Genomic DNA, 15,490 nt, shown 5'->3' with positions numbered 1-15,490 from the left:
TGGTTTCCTGTGGTTATCCGCGGGGACGGGAACGGTGATTAATTTTGTCACTGTGTCATTCTCTAATGCAGATCTCCCATAAGAGCCATAAAAGACAAATGTTGCTTCTGAGCAACAATGCCAAATGAAGGGTTAAATGGAACTCTTTGAACATTTAACCATTTCAAAGTGTCATTAAAAAAGAACGAAAGAAAATCACACTTATGCGTTGCGCTACTTTTAAATATTGATCTGCATGTTTTTTTTTGTGTGTGTACAGGAAATAATACTGATAACTAATGAGATATGAGATGATACTTCTAAATCACACTGCTACAAATACACAAAAATGTTCAATGGTTTCTAGCTGTGAAGCGACATCCTACCTTGCATGAAGAAGGAACTAGGAAAAGTGCTAGCTGCTGGTTTTGAGGATGGATATCCTGGCGAATCCCTGTTGTAGTCAGCTGTGCTTGCTGATGGGGCATAAACCTAGATGGGATAAAAGAGCTAATTTAGAATGAATTCAGAAAGAACCGAGAGATCACAAAGCATGCTCTGTTTAAAGAGAAGCAGAAAATCAATGCAGTGCTTGGTTTCTACTGTGCTACATTTTGATTCTTTCCACACATTAAATAGTACTTTTTTTTTTTTTTTCAGAACATAAAGAAGCCCTTGTTTGTGTGAATGGAAAATACATTTAAAGCCTCAAAAGAAAAGCAGGTATGGCTTTTTCCAGGCTTCATCTTGAACAGTTGTGAATCATTTACCAGTACATGTACCATTGTAAATATATTGACCATATGCTGATTCTAGAATATCATGAACTTTAAAATTAGGCTACATGTGTCAGGGAATAATTGCAAAAAAGACTCAGATACTGTATTGTGAAAAGTCAACAGTATTATCAAAATACTTTCACTAAAAAAGATGCACAATGTCAAGTGGTGTATTAATAACACAGTTTAGGCTAAACAACAGACTCAGACAAGGGCCCTCCCACCTTCACAAATGGTGGTATAACGGTGGTTAGGCGTTCACCTCATTGGCAAAAAAAAAGCCTCCTTTACATGAAAAAAGCACTGTGCTGTGTTATGCTTTGCTTATAGAAGATGTTAAAAGACAGACTGACGCATTATTACTTCCGGTTATGACGACAGCATACCGTGAGCATTCAAATCCAGTGCGAGCTATGTGGAGCCATCTTTGGATGCAGGGGTGTCAGGTCTAAAGCGCGCCGGGACAAAGACGCGCCCAGACAATTGAGCGAAGCGTGCGCTGCTGCGCCGCTCTAAATTACTGTTTTTAGTGCTCCGACGGGGGGGGGGGGGGAACCCCCCCCCCCACTTTACTTAATAGACATCGCACCGCGTTGTGGGGGTGTGGGGGGTTGTAACCCCCCACATTTTACTGAAAACTTCACTTTTTCCCTGTTTTTAGGGAAAAAGTTCAGTTTACAGTAAAATGTGGAGGGTTACAACCCCCCAAACCCCCCATAACGCCGGCGCGATGTCTATTAAGTAAACTGGGAGGGTTCCCCAACAAAACCCCCCCGTCGGAGCCCCTAAAAACTGTAATTTAGAGCGGTGCGGCGGTGCGCGCTACGCTCAATTGTCAGCGCGCGCTTTTGTCTTTCGCGCCATTGTCTATGAACCGGATGCAGGAGATGCGTTTAGCCTCCCATTTAAAGGTATGTATCGTTGGTTTTTATTGGAGTTTTGTGAAGATAAATACTGGTCCAATTTTAACTATAAGGTTCTGCTTTGGTTCCAGCTTGATCGGATACGTTACACCCTGAGGCAGCAGATTTGTGAAACGCTGGCCATCGCTGGTGTACCGATCAACAGAAGATAAGTTGATAAACATTTTCATCTATCTTTTAACATCTTCTATAAGCAAAGCATAACACAGCACAGTGCTTGTTTCATATAAAGATTTTTTTGGCCAATGAGGTGAACGCCTAACCACCGTTATACCACCATTTGAGGAGGTGGGAGGGCCCTTGCCTGAGGCTTTTTCCTCCATTTATAAATTGTTATTTAGCCTAAACTGTGTTATTAATACACCACTTGAAAGTGTTTTCGTTGTTGTTGTTCAAATATGTTTATTGAATTTTAATATACAATAAACAAAGAAAAATAATATACAGTAAGGAATACATTGAGAAATATAGATATACACTAACATAGTTAGTGTCTCAGTATATTCTATAGCCTTATACAGACAAGTGAAGTGGAGAATCTTAATAATAATATGATAATGTAATATCTCAATGTCAAGCATATCGGGAACAATTGTAGCCACCTATGGGCAAAGTCTGAAGGTAATTACCTCCACCCACTGTAGTCTTGGCAGGAAATTTTCAGAAAATATTATGGGCCAGATTTACTGCAATGCACTACCATGTTAGCACTCCAAGTTTTATTTAAAAAATTTGATAAATCGCCTAGACAGAGTTTCAAGATGGCGTGCAATGAAAAAAAAACCCTATAGGTTAAGTTTTTGTTTTTCATACAAAGACCTACACACAGAGACTCATGAATGAGACTAGACTTACAGATATGGTAGGATAAAAAGGGGAAGAAGTACAATGTAAAAATATGAAAGTAACATAAACGGGAAAAACAGATGGAAGGGGAGCGTCAGAATCCTTAATTCTATTAAAAAAATTTACTGTGGTAAAGTTAGCAGGGAGTAAGGTTATAGCACATTTTAGTAAACTTTTACAAAGGTGCGCTAAGCATTTTAGCGTACGCTAAACGCTAACACGTGCATGTTATCCTATGGACGTGTTAACAGTTTATGCACGCGTTGATTTAGCACGTGCAAAATCCACACTAAAATGCTTAGCTCGCCTTTGTAAAAGAGGGCCTTGGCCTTCTGTGAAAAATCTAGTTACGGGGTATCCTGTGTGACAAATGTACTCGCAAACTCTGTACTTCCTTTTTCTACAGATGGAAAAAAAGGAAGCCACAAGCAAGCAGAATATACATTTTATCTATCCATATATATTTTTTCCTATTCATGCACTTTATAGACCACCCTGTACGCATAGTTTGAGAGCAGCTTACAACGTTAGTTGCTGATTTGATCGCACAGCCTTTTATTTTGCCATTTCACTGCGTATGGAAACTTGTAAGCCGCCTTTGATAAGGGCGGATTAAAAATGTTTTAAATAAATAAATAAAACCCATCTTAACTTTACATAAGCAATGTCTGAATCATATATATGAAAAGGGAAGAATCCCATAAGGAACACACTTAATAACCAACGGCACTGAAGGCAGAAGAAAAAAAATTAACAGATTTTCAATTTCTTATGAAATATTAAATAATCTGATGACTTGGAAATAACCATAGGCATAGTATTCCAAAGGCCCTACTTCTGGCTAGAGTCAAAGAATACTCTGCATTGAAGGGAGCTCAAAGTTGTTTTGTGAAGATCACAACACTCTATCCCTACACTGTCCCTTTAACTTCTCTCTAAGATAAACTGGCTGAAAAAAAAAAAAAATCGCAAGGCTTTGAAAAAAAGACAATTTGAAGGATATCAGTGCTTGAGCTGGAAGCCAATGTAAATCTCTTGGATCGGGAGTGATATGATTGGATTTCTTTTTAAATGTAATCAGCCTTGCGGCCGTATTATGTACAAGTTGAAGCCTCTTCAGAGGAATTCAGGAAATGCCTAAAAACATACCTGTTCCAGAAATACCTAAACAATTGACCCGCTCTCCCTCTCCCTCCCCCCTCCCTATTCCACCTGAACTTACAGCACTGTTATAAATATAATCTGTTATCTTCATCTTATCGTAACTTTACGTTGCTATTTATCCCCAACAGGTCCTGTCGGACATTACCTACTAAAATGTACATATTACATTTTCGCTCAGCAAATTGTATTTCTATACTATTGCCTCCTGAGGTCTCTGATCTCTGTATTTCCTCTGAATATCTACTTATTGTATTTCGCTGAATGTCCAGCACTCTTGATTGTAAACCACCTAGAAGTCGCAAGATTGTGGCGGTATAGAAGAATAAAGTTATTATTATTATTATTATTATCTTGGGAAGGATCTAGGACAATTCATCATCAAATTACGAGTCTGGGTCTAGCATATATGATTCAGCTTGTTTGTTTTTTGGGGGAGGAAGGGGCCATGCCCCCACCCCAAATTAAACCTCCCCCTCTTCTCGCCATCTCCCAGCAGCAGTGGTCGAGCCCCCGTCAGCCATTGGTGCCCCTTTTTCCCTCACCCAGCTTGCCCTCTTCTATTGCCTTGGTTCAGCCACTCCCTCTGTCCATCTTCGGCATCGAGAACCAAGGATGGGGATGCAGGAACAGGCTCTCTCATAGATCGCAAGTGAAAGGCAGTAGCTGCCCGCAAAGACCAGTGGCACAAAAAGAGGTGATCAAAGAGAAAATATTGCAGGAAGAGGTGACAAGTGAGCCTGTAGCGCCCCCCCAGAGCACTGGCACCTGGCTTGGAATGGGACGATTCATCGTGGCCGTTTCAGTGCAGCTGCGATTAAATGTTCCACGATGAATTGTCCTATTCCATCTTGGGAAGTCCCCTATATTGTACATTTCAGTAATCTAATCAGCTAATTACAAATGCAAAGATGAGTTTGGCCAAGTTTTCCTTTGTTAGAAGAGATCACAACTGGTGAATTGGTGAAAGTTGAAAACAACATGATTTTACAACCTCTGGAATGCGTTGCCAGAGGATGTGGTAAGAGCAGATAGTGTAGCTTGTTTTAAGAAAGGTTTGGACAAGTTCCTGGAGGAAAAGTACATTGTCTGTTATTGAGAAAGACACGGGGAAAGCCACTGCTTGCCCTGTATCGGTAGCATGGAATATTGCTACACCTTGGGTTTTGGCTAGGTACTAGTGACTGGGATTGGCCACCTTGAGAACAGGCTACTGGGTTTGATGGACCATTGGTCTGACCCAGTAAGGCTATTCTTATGTTCACATTCAATTGTTTGACAAATTTCAGCTCAGAATCACAGGGGTCCTTTTATTAAGGCGTGCTAGTGCGCCTTAGTGCACGCTAAAAATTAGCGCACACTAAATGCTAACATGTCCATAGGATATAATGGACTCGTTAGCGCGCATTAGCATTTAGTGCGTACTAATTTTTAGCACATGCTAAAACGCACTAACGCGCCTTAGTAAAAGGACCCCTATGTGTAACTATTTCTGATTTTAAGGTAATTAATAGGCCACCCAATTTTGGTTGAATTAAAATCAGGTGGTTTTTTTTTATATCCAATGAGCTGAGCATTTGTCAGTATTAAGAAATAACTCATGCTCATAAAACCAAATATTCATTTGATTCAAACGCATGTTAAGTTCTGTCATAAAATCAGTCTGATACTATGATTTGGATATCGTCTGCATAAAGATAGAATCTATAGTTCAAGCCCTCTAACATCTTAGCCAAAGTAATCAAGTAAAGATTAAAAAGTAAGGGGGAAATTAATGACCCCTGTGGGATTCCTGTCTGGAGAAAAATTTTGGCAGAAACCTCTTGATTTTGTTCTGTTCATGTGCTATACACCCTTGACTTAAATACATTCGAAGAACACCTACTTTTAATGCAGTTAAAAGATGCAATGTTAATCCCAAGTGGCTGTTCCGAAGGGGGCAAGTTTCAGACAGATCAGTTTACCTCAGTAACTTTTTATTTACCCGAGTAAATGACTGAAAATTGTCCTCAAGCTAATATTTAAATACATAAAATTCATACAAAAGCAAAATATTATTTGTTACTTGGATTTTATCTACCACAATCCCAGAGTAGACAATAGCAGCTTACAATAAACATGGCGCTATACAATGAAATGTCCATGAAAGTTTTATAGACAAGTCAAGAGTACAACTTATCTGATAACTCATTTATGCTAGTCTCACAGCCTGAAGCTGGTGGCAATAGCGTCATTTGATTGATTGAGACCAGCATCATGTTAGTTCTTGAAGTGCCTCCATACTTTTCTCCCTTCCCTGGTGATTTCACACATTGTTGACATATGATTGATAATATTGCACCACATAGACTTTCTTGATGTCCATCTGTATTTCTCTGGATTAGTGTCTCCAAAAAAATCAGGCATATGTTCTTCCATGTGGGTGACATCATCCAAGTGTGTTGAAGAAGGTGGTTCTGGAATGTTTTTGAGGGCATTCCTTATTGTTCACAGCTCTAGAAAATTGATATGGAGGATCTGTTCGTGGTGAGATCACATACTCCCTGAGTGTGGAGACTGTCTAGATGAGCTCCCTAACCTAGCATTGAAGCATCTGTGGTTAGAGGTTTTTGGTGGGAAGGAAGCTGGAATGGAAGATCTGTGTAATATTATGGGCTACAATCCAACACGGGAGAGAATGCTGGAGATCTGGGGTAAGGTGTACTGAAACAGATAGGGATTCTGTGACTTGGAACCATTGGGTTGATAAAGTCCATTGCAGAATCCTAAAGTGAATACATGCGACTAGTTTGATTTTCATGGATAAATCATGAACACAGACATTGAACACACAAGTTATGGGGGTCAGAGTCTGAAATGGTCTGATTACATCAAGTACATTTCTTAAAGCTGCTTGGCACCCTATCTGACATGGAGGGAAAACATCCAACACAAAGTCAAAAGGCCCAATGGCCTGGGGTGCTTGAATGAAAAGTATGCCAAAAACCATTGATGCTCCCTGGGGCACCAATCTATATTTATTGTATAGCTATGTTGAGCTTAGAAAATTGCCTTTCCCTTGTTGATGCTTCATATTAGCTATGCTGTATTTGCTCATTGCTGACACAGAGTTAAACATGTATGTATAAGTATTGTTTCTTTTTCTGTTTTGTTGCTCATTGACCTATAATTCCAATAAACAGATTTGAACTAAAAAAAAAATAAAAATAAAAACTGAAGAAAATTTTATTTAATTTGAGGGAAAGGCACAAAAAGATGTCTAAGTTTGGCACAGCTTTTCCGCTCCACGGAAAACTAAGAACTGATGGTCCCATGATCCAATGTCAGATGGGAAGGCAATGGCATCCATGCAGTATGGCTACTGTTTAAAATTTTAAAATGACAGTGCACTTGGCAGCGTCCATACTGGATTCCATTGATGACATCACTCACATGTGAGAATATTGTGCCTGCTTGTCCTTGGAGAATACACTATATCCTATTCAATCTAGTTTACAGGATATCCACAGTGGCTATGTATGATATTGCTTTGCATGTACTACCTTCATTCCATGCAACATATCTCATGCTTATTCATTCTCACTACCCTGACAACCATATTGACTAGGGAATACTTCAGGAACAGCTTGCAAAACAATGCATTGAAAATATGTGAATCCCAGAAACTCAGCTGGCTCCTGATGAAAGGAGTATTTCTACACTTTGGCATGTAATTCATGCTCATGTAACCACTCTAAACCCAATGCTGCATGCTGCTCAAATAGCATTGGTTTATCTCAGTAAATAAAGATATTGGCTAGGTAGGTGACAGTGCAGAGATCTTGGATGCCACTAAATACATTACTGGTCAGCATCTAAAAGGTGACAGCGGCACTGGTAAATCCAAAGGGCAATGCTCTGTACTCACAGTGATTGTAATAAGTTCAGAGGGTGGTCTTCAGAACAGTTCAGCTTGGATCTTGGTAATTGGGAACCAATAGTTTCAGTCCCAGTCTAGGTACAAGAAAAGTACTGTTTCAGGGAAGTAGGCTAAGACATGTTAGGACATAGGTCAGGATATGGATGGAAAAAGCTGGAAAGCCTTCATGTTACCAGGAATACCCGGACCAGTGGAGGGGCATTTATGAAAGAGATCCAAGTCAGAATAGAGGTGTCCTGCTCATAACATCCAAAACTGATGTCTATCTTACATGTATTTTCCAACAGGAAATATGTCAGGATTTCCTGTTTAAAAATATGTGAGATGGATGTCCACGTGCTGAGAACATCCAGCATGAACAGCCATTTTACAAACTAGAACATCAAACATATGAATGGCAAACCATCAGGGACAAGGACATCTGTCTGGCATCATTCTTAGAGATCTAGAGTTACAAAGACATGCTGCAGCAGAACTTATCCACCGTTTATGGCAGGTATAAGTCCTGATGTTTTTCTTGCAATCCTTGCATGCTGTGCTACCCAGAATTGCTGATAGAAATTGGAAAGAGCTCACCACCTATGACACATCCTTGGACTGCCCCGACATGGCTCCAGCCATTTTTGACATTTTTTGCCACATTCACGCTTTTCTCTAACCTGTTCTAAAACTGTGCTTTACATGTTTTAGAGGTCTGGATGTCATATGTAACAGGTATGTTAAAAAAAAATGAATAGTACTTCTAAAATGACTACCTTAATGAGATAAAATAAGAGAACATGAATCCAGTTGACCAAGTTAGAAATCATAAGTGCCTTCAAAAATAAATTTAAGTTCAGCAGAGCAAGGACTTTGCTATTTTTATTCTAGTCATCTTGACCGCCTTAAAAGAATAATAACATCCCGGTAAGCTGAATGATCTTTTTTAAGCAGGCTCCTTAACTGAGTCAGCAGTCACCATCTGTGTGCTGAGTGAACTCACCTATGCCCTTGTCAACATATCTAAAAAGAACCTCAAAACTGTCACAAATGTTGTGATTGCTGAAATGTCTATTTTATTACTCCAGAAAGCAAATTGTTTGCATGTGTGACAGTAAGACATACTAAAGTAGCATTTACTTGAGTTCACAAGACCAGAAATCAATGTCTCTGAATAACTGTTTTACTTCAGGGTTAAATTCTCAACTTCCAGATTATCAATCACAGAGATCCTGGGTCTACACAAATCAATAGAACCTGACTGATGTTCTCTTCTAAGAATAGCTATGAGTGCAAGGGTAGCCAAGTTTATCCATGGGCCACATGAATTATGGGCCACGTGATAAGAAATCCATTATGGGTGCAGACCGCATGAATGGTAGCTTCTAGCATGAAATGCACACATATTAAACTCCAGATATCTAATGTTGAGTGTGTTACCAAATAGTTCTGCCTAAACACAAAATTATTTTACCTTCATGCAATATTGTTTTAAAAGGAGGCCTGCCCCTGATATGGAGGTCGATTGTGCTCGTGCCTCTTTCAGAGCCCTGAAGCAGCAATCTATATAGTGAAACAATGGCCACCGTCAGCTAATGCAATGCCCGATTCGGCCAGAGCAATGCCCAATTTGAGCTACAACTGAACTCGTTGTGAGTCCTTCATTCGTGATGACAGCGAGCGACGATGCAACCTGGCAGCACAACATTCAGAAAAGCATTTGTTTATCTTCATTTTTTTTTTGCTCAGTAGCATGGTTTTGCATGTTTCAGCAGTTGTTTAAAGCAGAGGAGGTTTTTTTTTATGGCCGATGACACAGGGTTGTAGCGGAACCAGTACGTTTGAACAGCAACTTCTCCTTAGTTTCGATGTAGTTATGCTCTCCTTCGCTGCTGAGGCCTTTTTCCTCCTTTTAAAACAATATTGCACGAAGGTAAAATAATTTTATGTTTAGGCAGAACTGTTTGGTAACACTCAGCACTAGATATCTGGAGTTTAATATTTGTGCACTGTATGGCACTGTATGGCTTACTTCCAGTGTTCCCGCTAAGCTGCGCTGGCGTGCGCTGGCGCACAAAATATTACATCGCAGCGCACAAGTTTCACGTCACAGCGCACACTCGAGCGGAGGTGAGAGGAAGCGGCGGCGGTCTGCCCTGATCGCCTAAGATGCAGCAGCGGCGGCATCCCCGTAATTTACGGGGATCATGAAAGGAGCCGCCGCTGCTGCATCTTAGGCGATCAGGGCAGACCACCGCCGCTTCCTCTCACCTCCGCTCGAGTGTGCGCTGTGACGTGAAACTTGTGCGCTGCGATGTAATATTTTGTGCGCCAGCACACGCCAGCGCAGCTTAGCGGGAACACTGCTTACTTCAGTTCCTCCGTTGTGTTTTTAGCTTCTAGCATGATTCATACTCATCCAAATGTGTGAATATCTTCTGAAATTGTAAATTCATATCCAAAATTCATATGCTAGCTAATAAAATAAAAATGTGTTTTGCTAAAATTTTTAAGTGGGTTGCATCCCAAGGTCAGGTGGGTCACATTTAGGCTGTCTGTCACATGATGGACACACTAGCTCTGGGAGGTCTGAATCACATAACTGATATCTTTTGGGTTCCAAAGTAAAATTTTGGCTTCTTTTAGGGACTTTTAGATGTTTTCTAGTTTGCTTTTTAAATGCGTTAGAACTTTTAAAAGCTCGCAAATTAACTTTTATGTATGTTAAGTTACACGTCAACATGCTCAATCGGGGCGCTAGTGAGCGCGATCTATGGTGGAAGCTTAGCAACACAGCTCCTGCAGAATCACTCTGTGTATCGATCCCCCTGCATGATTTAAGTCTCCAAATTCGGCACACGCGGTGATAAATTGCGTCTCAAGCCCGATGGCTTCTACTAAGCCCGGAAAAAGAAGAAACACGGACCCTGTATCGCCGCAAAAAACGTCATCATCCAAAACGGAGGAGGCCTCAACCCAGACCATCCTGGATGAAATCAGAGCCATGCGGTCGGAAGTTAAGGCCGACAACGATGAAATAAACGAGGAGATTGCCACCTTTAAAAAGGAACTTGCAAAGCTACAGCTCCAGGTACAGGCTACAGAAACTAGGCTGTCTGTAGCTGAAAATAATGTAAAAGAGCTGCTCAGATACACAAAACGTGTAGAGCAATTAGAAACGCTGATTGAGGATTATAGTAACCGCTCCAGGAGGAATAATTTTAGAATACTCGGGATCCCAGAATCCCGTGAGGGGCGCAATATGACGGAATTTCTACAAACCAATTTGCCCAAACTGCTCGATCTTAAATTTGATCTCCCATTCGAAATTGATAGGGCACACCGGGTCCCCTCTAACTCGCTACCTAATAGAGCAGGGCAATATCCCAGACCGACGGTAGTGCGCCTCTTGAGATATACACAAGTTATGGAGATCATGCAGCAAGCACGCGCTAAGGCGCCGATCAAATTTGAGGGGAACACACTCTTATTTGTACTAGACCTAGCAAAGCAAACAGCCAAACTAAGAAAACAGCTATTGGAATACCGCCCTAAGCTGAAACAACTGGGAGCGAGATTTGGCATGATGTACCCGGCTTGCCTGAGGGTTACATATAACAATCACACGAAAGACTTTACCAATCCTACAGAATTGGCTGAATACTTGGAAACTCTGAGCCTGAGTACAATTGATTGTACCTGACTTTTTCACTAATGGCTTAATCTCTGTCTTTATTACTACATGCTAACAGCTTTTTCCTACTATACAGGAAAATTACAGCATATCAAACAGTTGGTCTTTTGTTATAATACTGTGCTTTTATATTGCAGGGGTTCAACATATTGAAGGATATTTGATTCTGCTGGGCAGTGCTGCTTTGGAGTTCCACCTGGCTCACTGACCCGTGGTAAATTGTCCAGTTTCTCACTTTACATGACTTTTCTTTTTTGTTTCCTTCTTTTTTATTTTGACTGCTTGGCTATTCTATATAATATCATTGCTAGTACATGGTTTGTATGCTTATGGTTATACATGTGTGATATTACAGACTTACCTGATCCTATATATCTCTATAATATATGCCTATTACATGTGCTACTCTAAATGTAAAAGGATTAAATAATCCCATCAAATCCAGGAAAATTCTAAACTACATTTCCTCTCTGTCCGCAGATGTAATATTTCTCCAAGAAACACATTTAGACACTGTTTCCTCTTCCAAACTATCTCTCCCCTGGGCACATCCGCCTTTATTCTCACCTGCCATTGACAAAAAGAATGGTGTTCTTACTTTTATTAGAAATGTAAATCACATAAAACTTCTCTCTCATACTACTGACAACCAGGGAAGATGGGTGTCCACAAAAATATGTATTAACGCCCACAATTTATATCTATTAAACTTATATGGTCCAAATACAGAAGACTGCTCTTTTTTCACTGCTTTAGCTGATCAGCTTAATGGCTATCAGGATACCCCCTTCGTGCTAGGAGGAGACTTTAACCTGATTATTGATCCCTCAAAGGATAGAAAATCCATATATAAACACAAAAAATCAAAAACATGGTTATGTCTTCAAGATATCATTGCCCAATTTCGCCTATCTGATCCATGGCGCATAACTCACTTAGAAGACAGAGACTATACATTTTTCTCTGCACCTCATTCCTCGTATACTAGGATTGACTATTTCTTGATAGACCCTTCTTTAGTCAAATCAGTTATTCACTCTGAAATCAAATCAATCAGTGTGTCTGATCATGCGGCTGTCCTACTGTCACTGGACACCCTACCTGCTACTTCTCCACAAAGCACATGGAGATTAAATTCCTCCCTTCTACAGGATCAGAATTTCCGCACCCATGTAACGACTGCAATACAGGAATATTTCGCTTTCAACTCACCCCAAGACAGTAACTGGATATCAGTGTGGGATTCGTTTAAAGCGTACATAAGGGGAACCATTATTTCTTATAATGCTCACTTAAAGAAAGTTAACATGCAGGAATTAGACACTTATGAATCTAAACTTAAACACTTAGAGACACTACATCAAACAAATCCTACTGACATGCAAACTTTGAAGAAACTTCAACATCTTAGATTCCAATATAACACTTGCCTTAGTAAAACAGCTGCATCACAAGTATATATGACCTCTGCTAAATACTATTCTGATAGCAATAAATGTGGCCAACATCTTGCTTCCTATCTAAAAGGGAAGAGGAATAAGACTACAATTTCTGCCATTCTTACTGATACTGACACTTTAGTTACTGGGCCAGATGAGATCCTAACACAATTTCATAGCTTTTACTCAACCTTGTACACGTCTGAAATTCAACCAGACAGTACATCTATCCCTTTTCTTGAGGGCCTCACTCACAATATATTGCATGAAACAGATAATATTGGGTTAGATGCTGATTTTACTATAGAGGAAATTGATGAAGCTATGAATCTTATGTCCACTAAGAAAGCACCTGGTCCAGATGGCCTACCAACTGAATTTTATCAAGTGTTTCGAAAATGGCTCTCTCCCTACCTATTGGAGTTTTTCCGATATTTGCAAAACACTGGAGATATTAGGGGCTCTTTCACTGAGGCCACTACTATTGTATTGGCCAAACCAAATAAAGATCCGCTTAAAGTAAACAACTACAGGCCTTTATCCCTGATTAACTCAGATGCTAAAATATATGCTAAAATCTTGGCCAATCGGCTGCAACTGAGGTCACGAGAATCTCAGATGTCCAGTATACTGGGGAATCCCTTTGGGTTAATTTGGCCAGAGGGAAGGACAAATGCTTGTATCTTGGCGTAATTTACAGACCCCCAAGACAACAGGATGACCTGGATATGGAAATAATCGAAGATATAGAAAATATCACCTTGCGTGGGGACACAGTATTGCTAGGTGACTTCAACATGCCTGATGTGGATTGGGTTACACTTACCTCTGCTTCCGGCAGCAGCAGGAGGCTATTAAACTCTATGAAAGGAGCAAGCCTCAGGCAACTGGTGTTGGAACCGACAAGGGATCAGGCAATACTGGACCTGATACTTACCAATGGAGAAAGTGTCACAGAGGTCTTGGTGGGCGACACATTGGCCTCCAGTGACCACAACATGGTATGGTTCAATATCAGGAAAGGTTTCACTAAATCTACTACACTAACCAAAGTCCTCAAATTCAAGGACACAAATTTCAAAGAAATGGGAGACTTCGTTCACCAGGCGCTACAAAGCCAAGAAGAAACCGATAACGTGGAAGACATGTGGTCGACTTTGAAAGCAACCATAAAAGAAGCAACAAACCGCTATGTAAAATCAGTAAGTAAACGGCGAAGGAACAATAAGCCACAGTGGTTTACTGCGGAGATCTCAGACCTGATCAAGGAAAAGAAAAAAGCATTCATCTCTTACAAACAATCGGGGAAGCAGGACTCTAGAGCAGACTACCTGACCAAATCAAAAGCCGTCAAAACAGCAGTCAGGGAGGCTAAATTCCACATGGAGGAGTCTCTAGCAAAGAACATCCAGAAGGGAGATAAATCCTTCTTCAGGTATATCAGTGATAGAAGAAAAAACTCAGGCGGGATTGTACGTCTTAGGAAACCAGACGGGGACTATGTGGAAAAGGATTCGGAAAAAGCCCAACTATTAAATGAATACTGCTCAGTCTTCACCCGAGAAGCGCCAGGGCTCGGCCCTCAGCTACAGACAAGGGTTGGCTCAGTTGACCCATTTAGTAACTTTGAGTTTACGCCCAGCAGTGTCTACGGTGAGCTGTCAAAGCTCAAGGTTAACAAAGCAATGGGGCCGAACAACCTGCACCCCAGGGTGCTTAGGGAGCTGAGTGATGTCTTGGCGGAGCCACTGTCCGCGCTCTTCAACCTCTCCCTTAGTACAGGCAGCGTCCCGTTGGACTGGAGGACGGCTAACGTCATTCCACTCCACAAGAAAGGCTCAAAGATGGAGACAGCAAATTACAGACCAGTGAGTCTAACATCGATAGTGAGCAAACTAATGGAAACTCTAATCAAACACCAATTAGATAAGATCCTGGATGAGGAGAATCTACGGGATCCCCGACAACATGGATTTACTAAGGGGATATCCTGCCAATCCAACCTGATCAGCTTCTTTGACTGGGTGACAGGGAAGCTGGATATTGGGGAGTCCCTGGACATCGTGTACCTGGACTTTAGCAAAGCATTCAATAGCGTACCACACCGCAGGTTACTGAGCAAGATGAGTTCTATAGGATTAGGTGACACATTGACGAAATGGGTTGGGAGCTGGCTTGGAGGTAGGCTCCAAAGGGTGGTGGTGAATGGCACCCCCTCCGAAATGACGGAGGTGATTAGTGGAGTACCACAGGGCTCAGTCTTGGGCCCAATCCTATTCAACATCTTTATAAGAGACTTGGCAGAAGGGCTTCGAGGTAAAATAACATTATTCGCCGATGACGCCAAACTGAGTAATGTAGTGGGCAAATGCACAACAGACGAAGATTCAATGCCCGACAACATGATGCACGACCTACTCCTACTGGAGCGATGGTCTAGGACATGGCAACTCAACTTCAATGCCAAAAAATGCAAAGTTATGCACCTGGGCAGCCAGAATCCATGCAAGTCTTATACCCTTAATGGCGAGATCCTAGCAAAAACGGTAGCAGAACGAGACTTGGGGGTAATCGTCAGTGAGGACATGAAGTCTGCCAATCAAGTGGAGCAGGCTTCGTCCAAGGCAAGACAAATCATGGGCTGCATGTCAGTCGTAAGGCGGAAGTCATTATGCCATTGTATAGATCCATGGTGAGGCCCCACCTGGAATACTGTGTGCAATTCTGGAGGCCGCATTATCGCAAGGATGTGCTGAGACTGGAGTCGGTGC

The 15,490-nt window shown here is 41.2% G+C and overlaps 1 protein-coding gene across 16 annotated transcripts in view; it reads right to left on the bottom strand.

The window, feature by feature from the left end:
• Positions 1–15,490, bottom strand: part of TCF4 (transcription factor 4) — a 901,809-nt gene that overhangs the window by 198,962 nt on the left and 687,357 nt on the right. For all 16 annotated transcript variants that reach the window (XM_033934037.1, XM_033933979.1, XM_033934084.1 and 13 more), the window contains one exon: positions 366–471. In XM_033934037.1, the coding sequence (XP_033789928.1) occupies positions 366–471 (106 nt within the window). The remainder of the gene's footprint in view (positions 1–365; positions 472–15,490) is intronic.

The sequence above is a fragment of the Geotrypetes seraphini genome, chromosome 1 (genome assembly GCF_902459505.1).
Source record: "Geotrypetes seraphini chromosome 1, aGeoSer1.1, whole genome shotgun sequence".
Lineage (NCBI taxonomy): Eukaryota > Metazoa > Chordata > Amphibia > Gymnophiona > Dermophiidae > Geotrypetes > Geotrypetes seraphini.
This window is presented reverse-complemented; position numbering and strand designations above follow the sequence as displayed.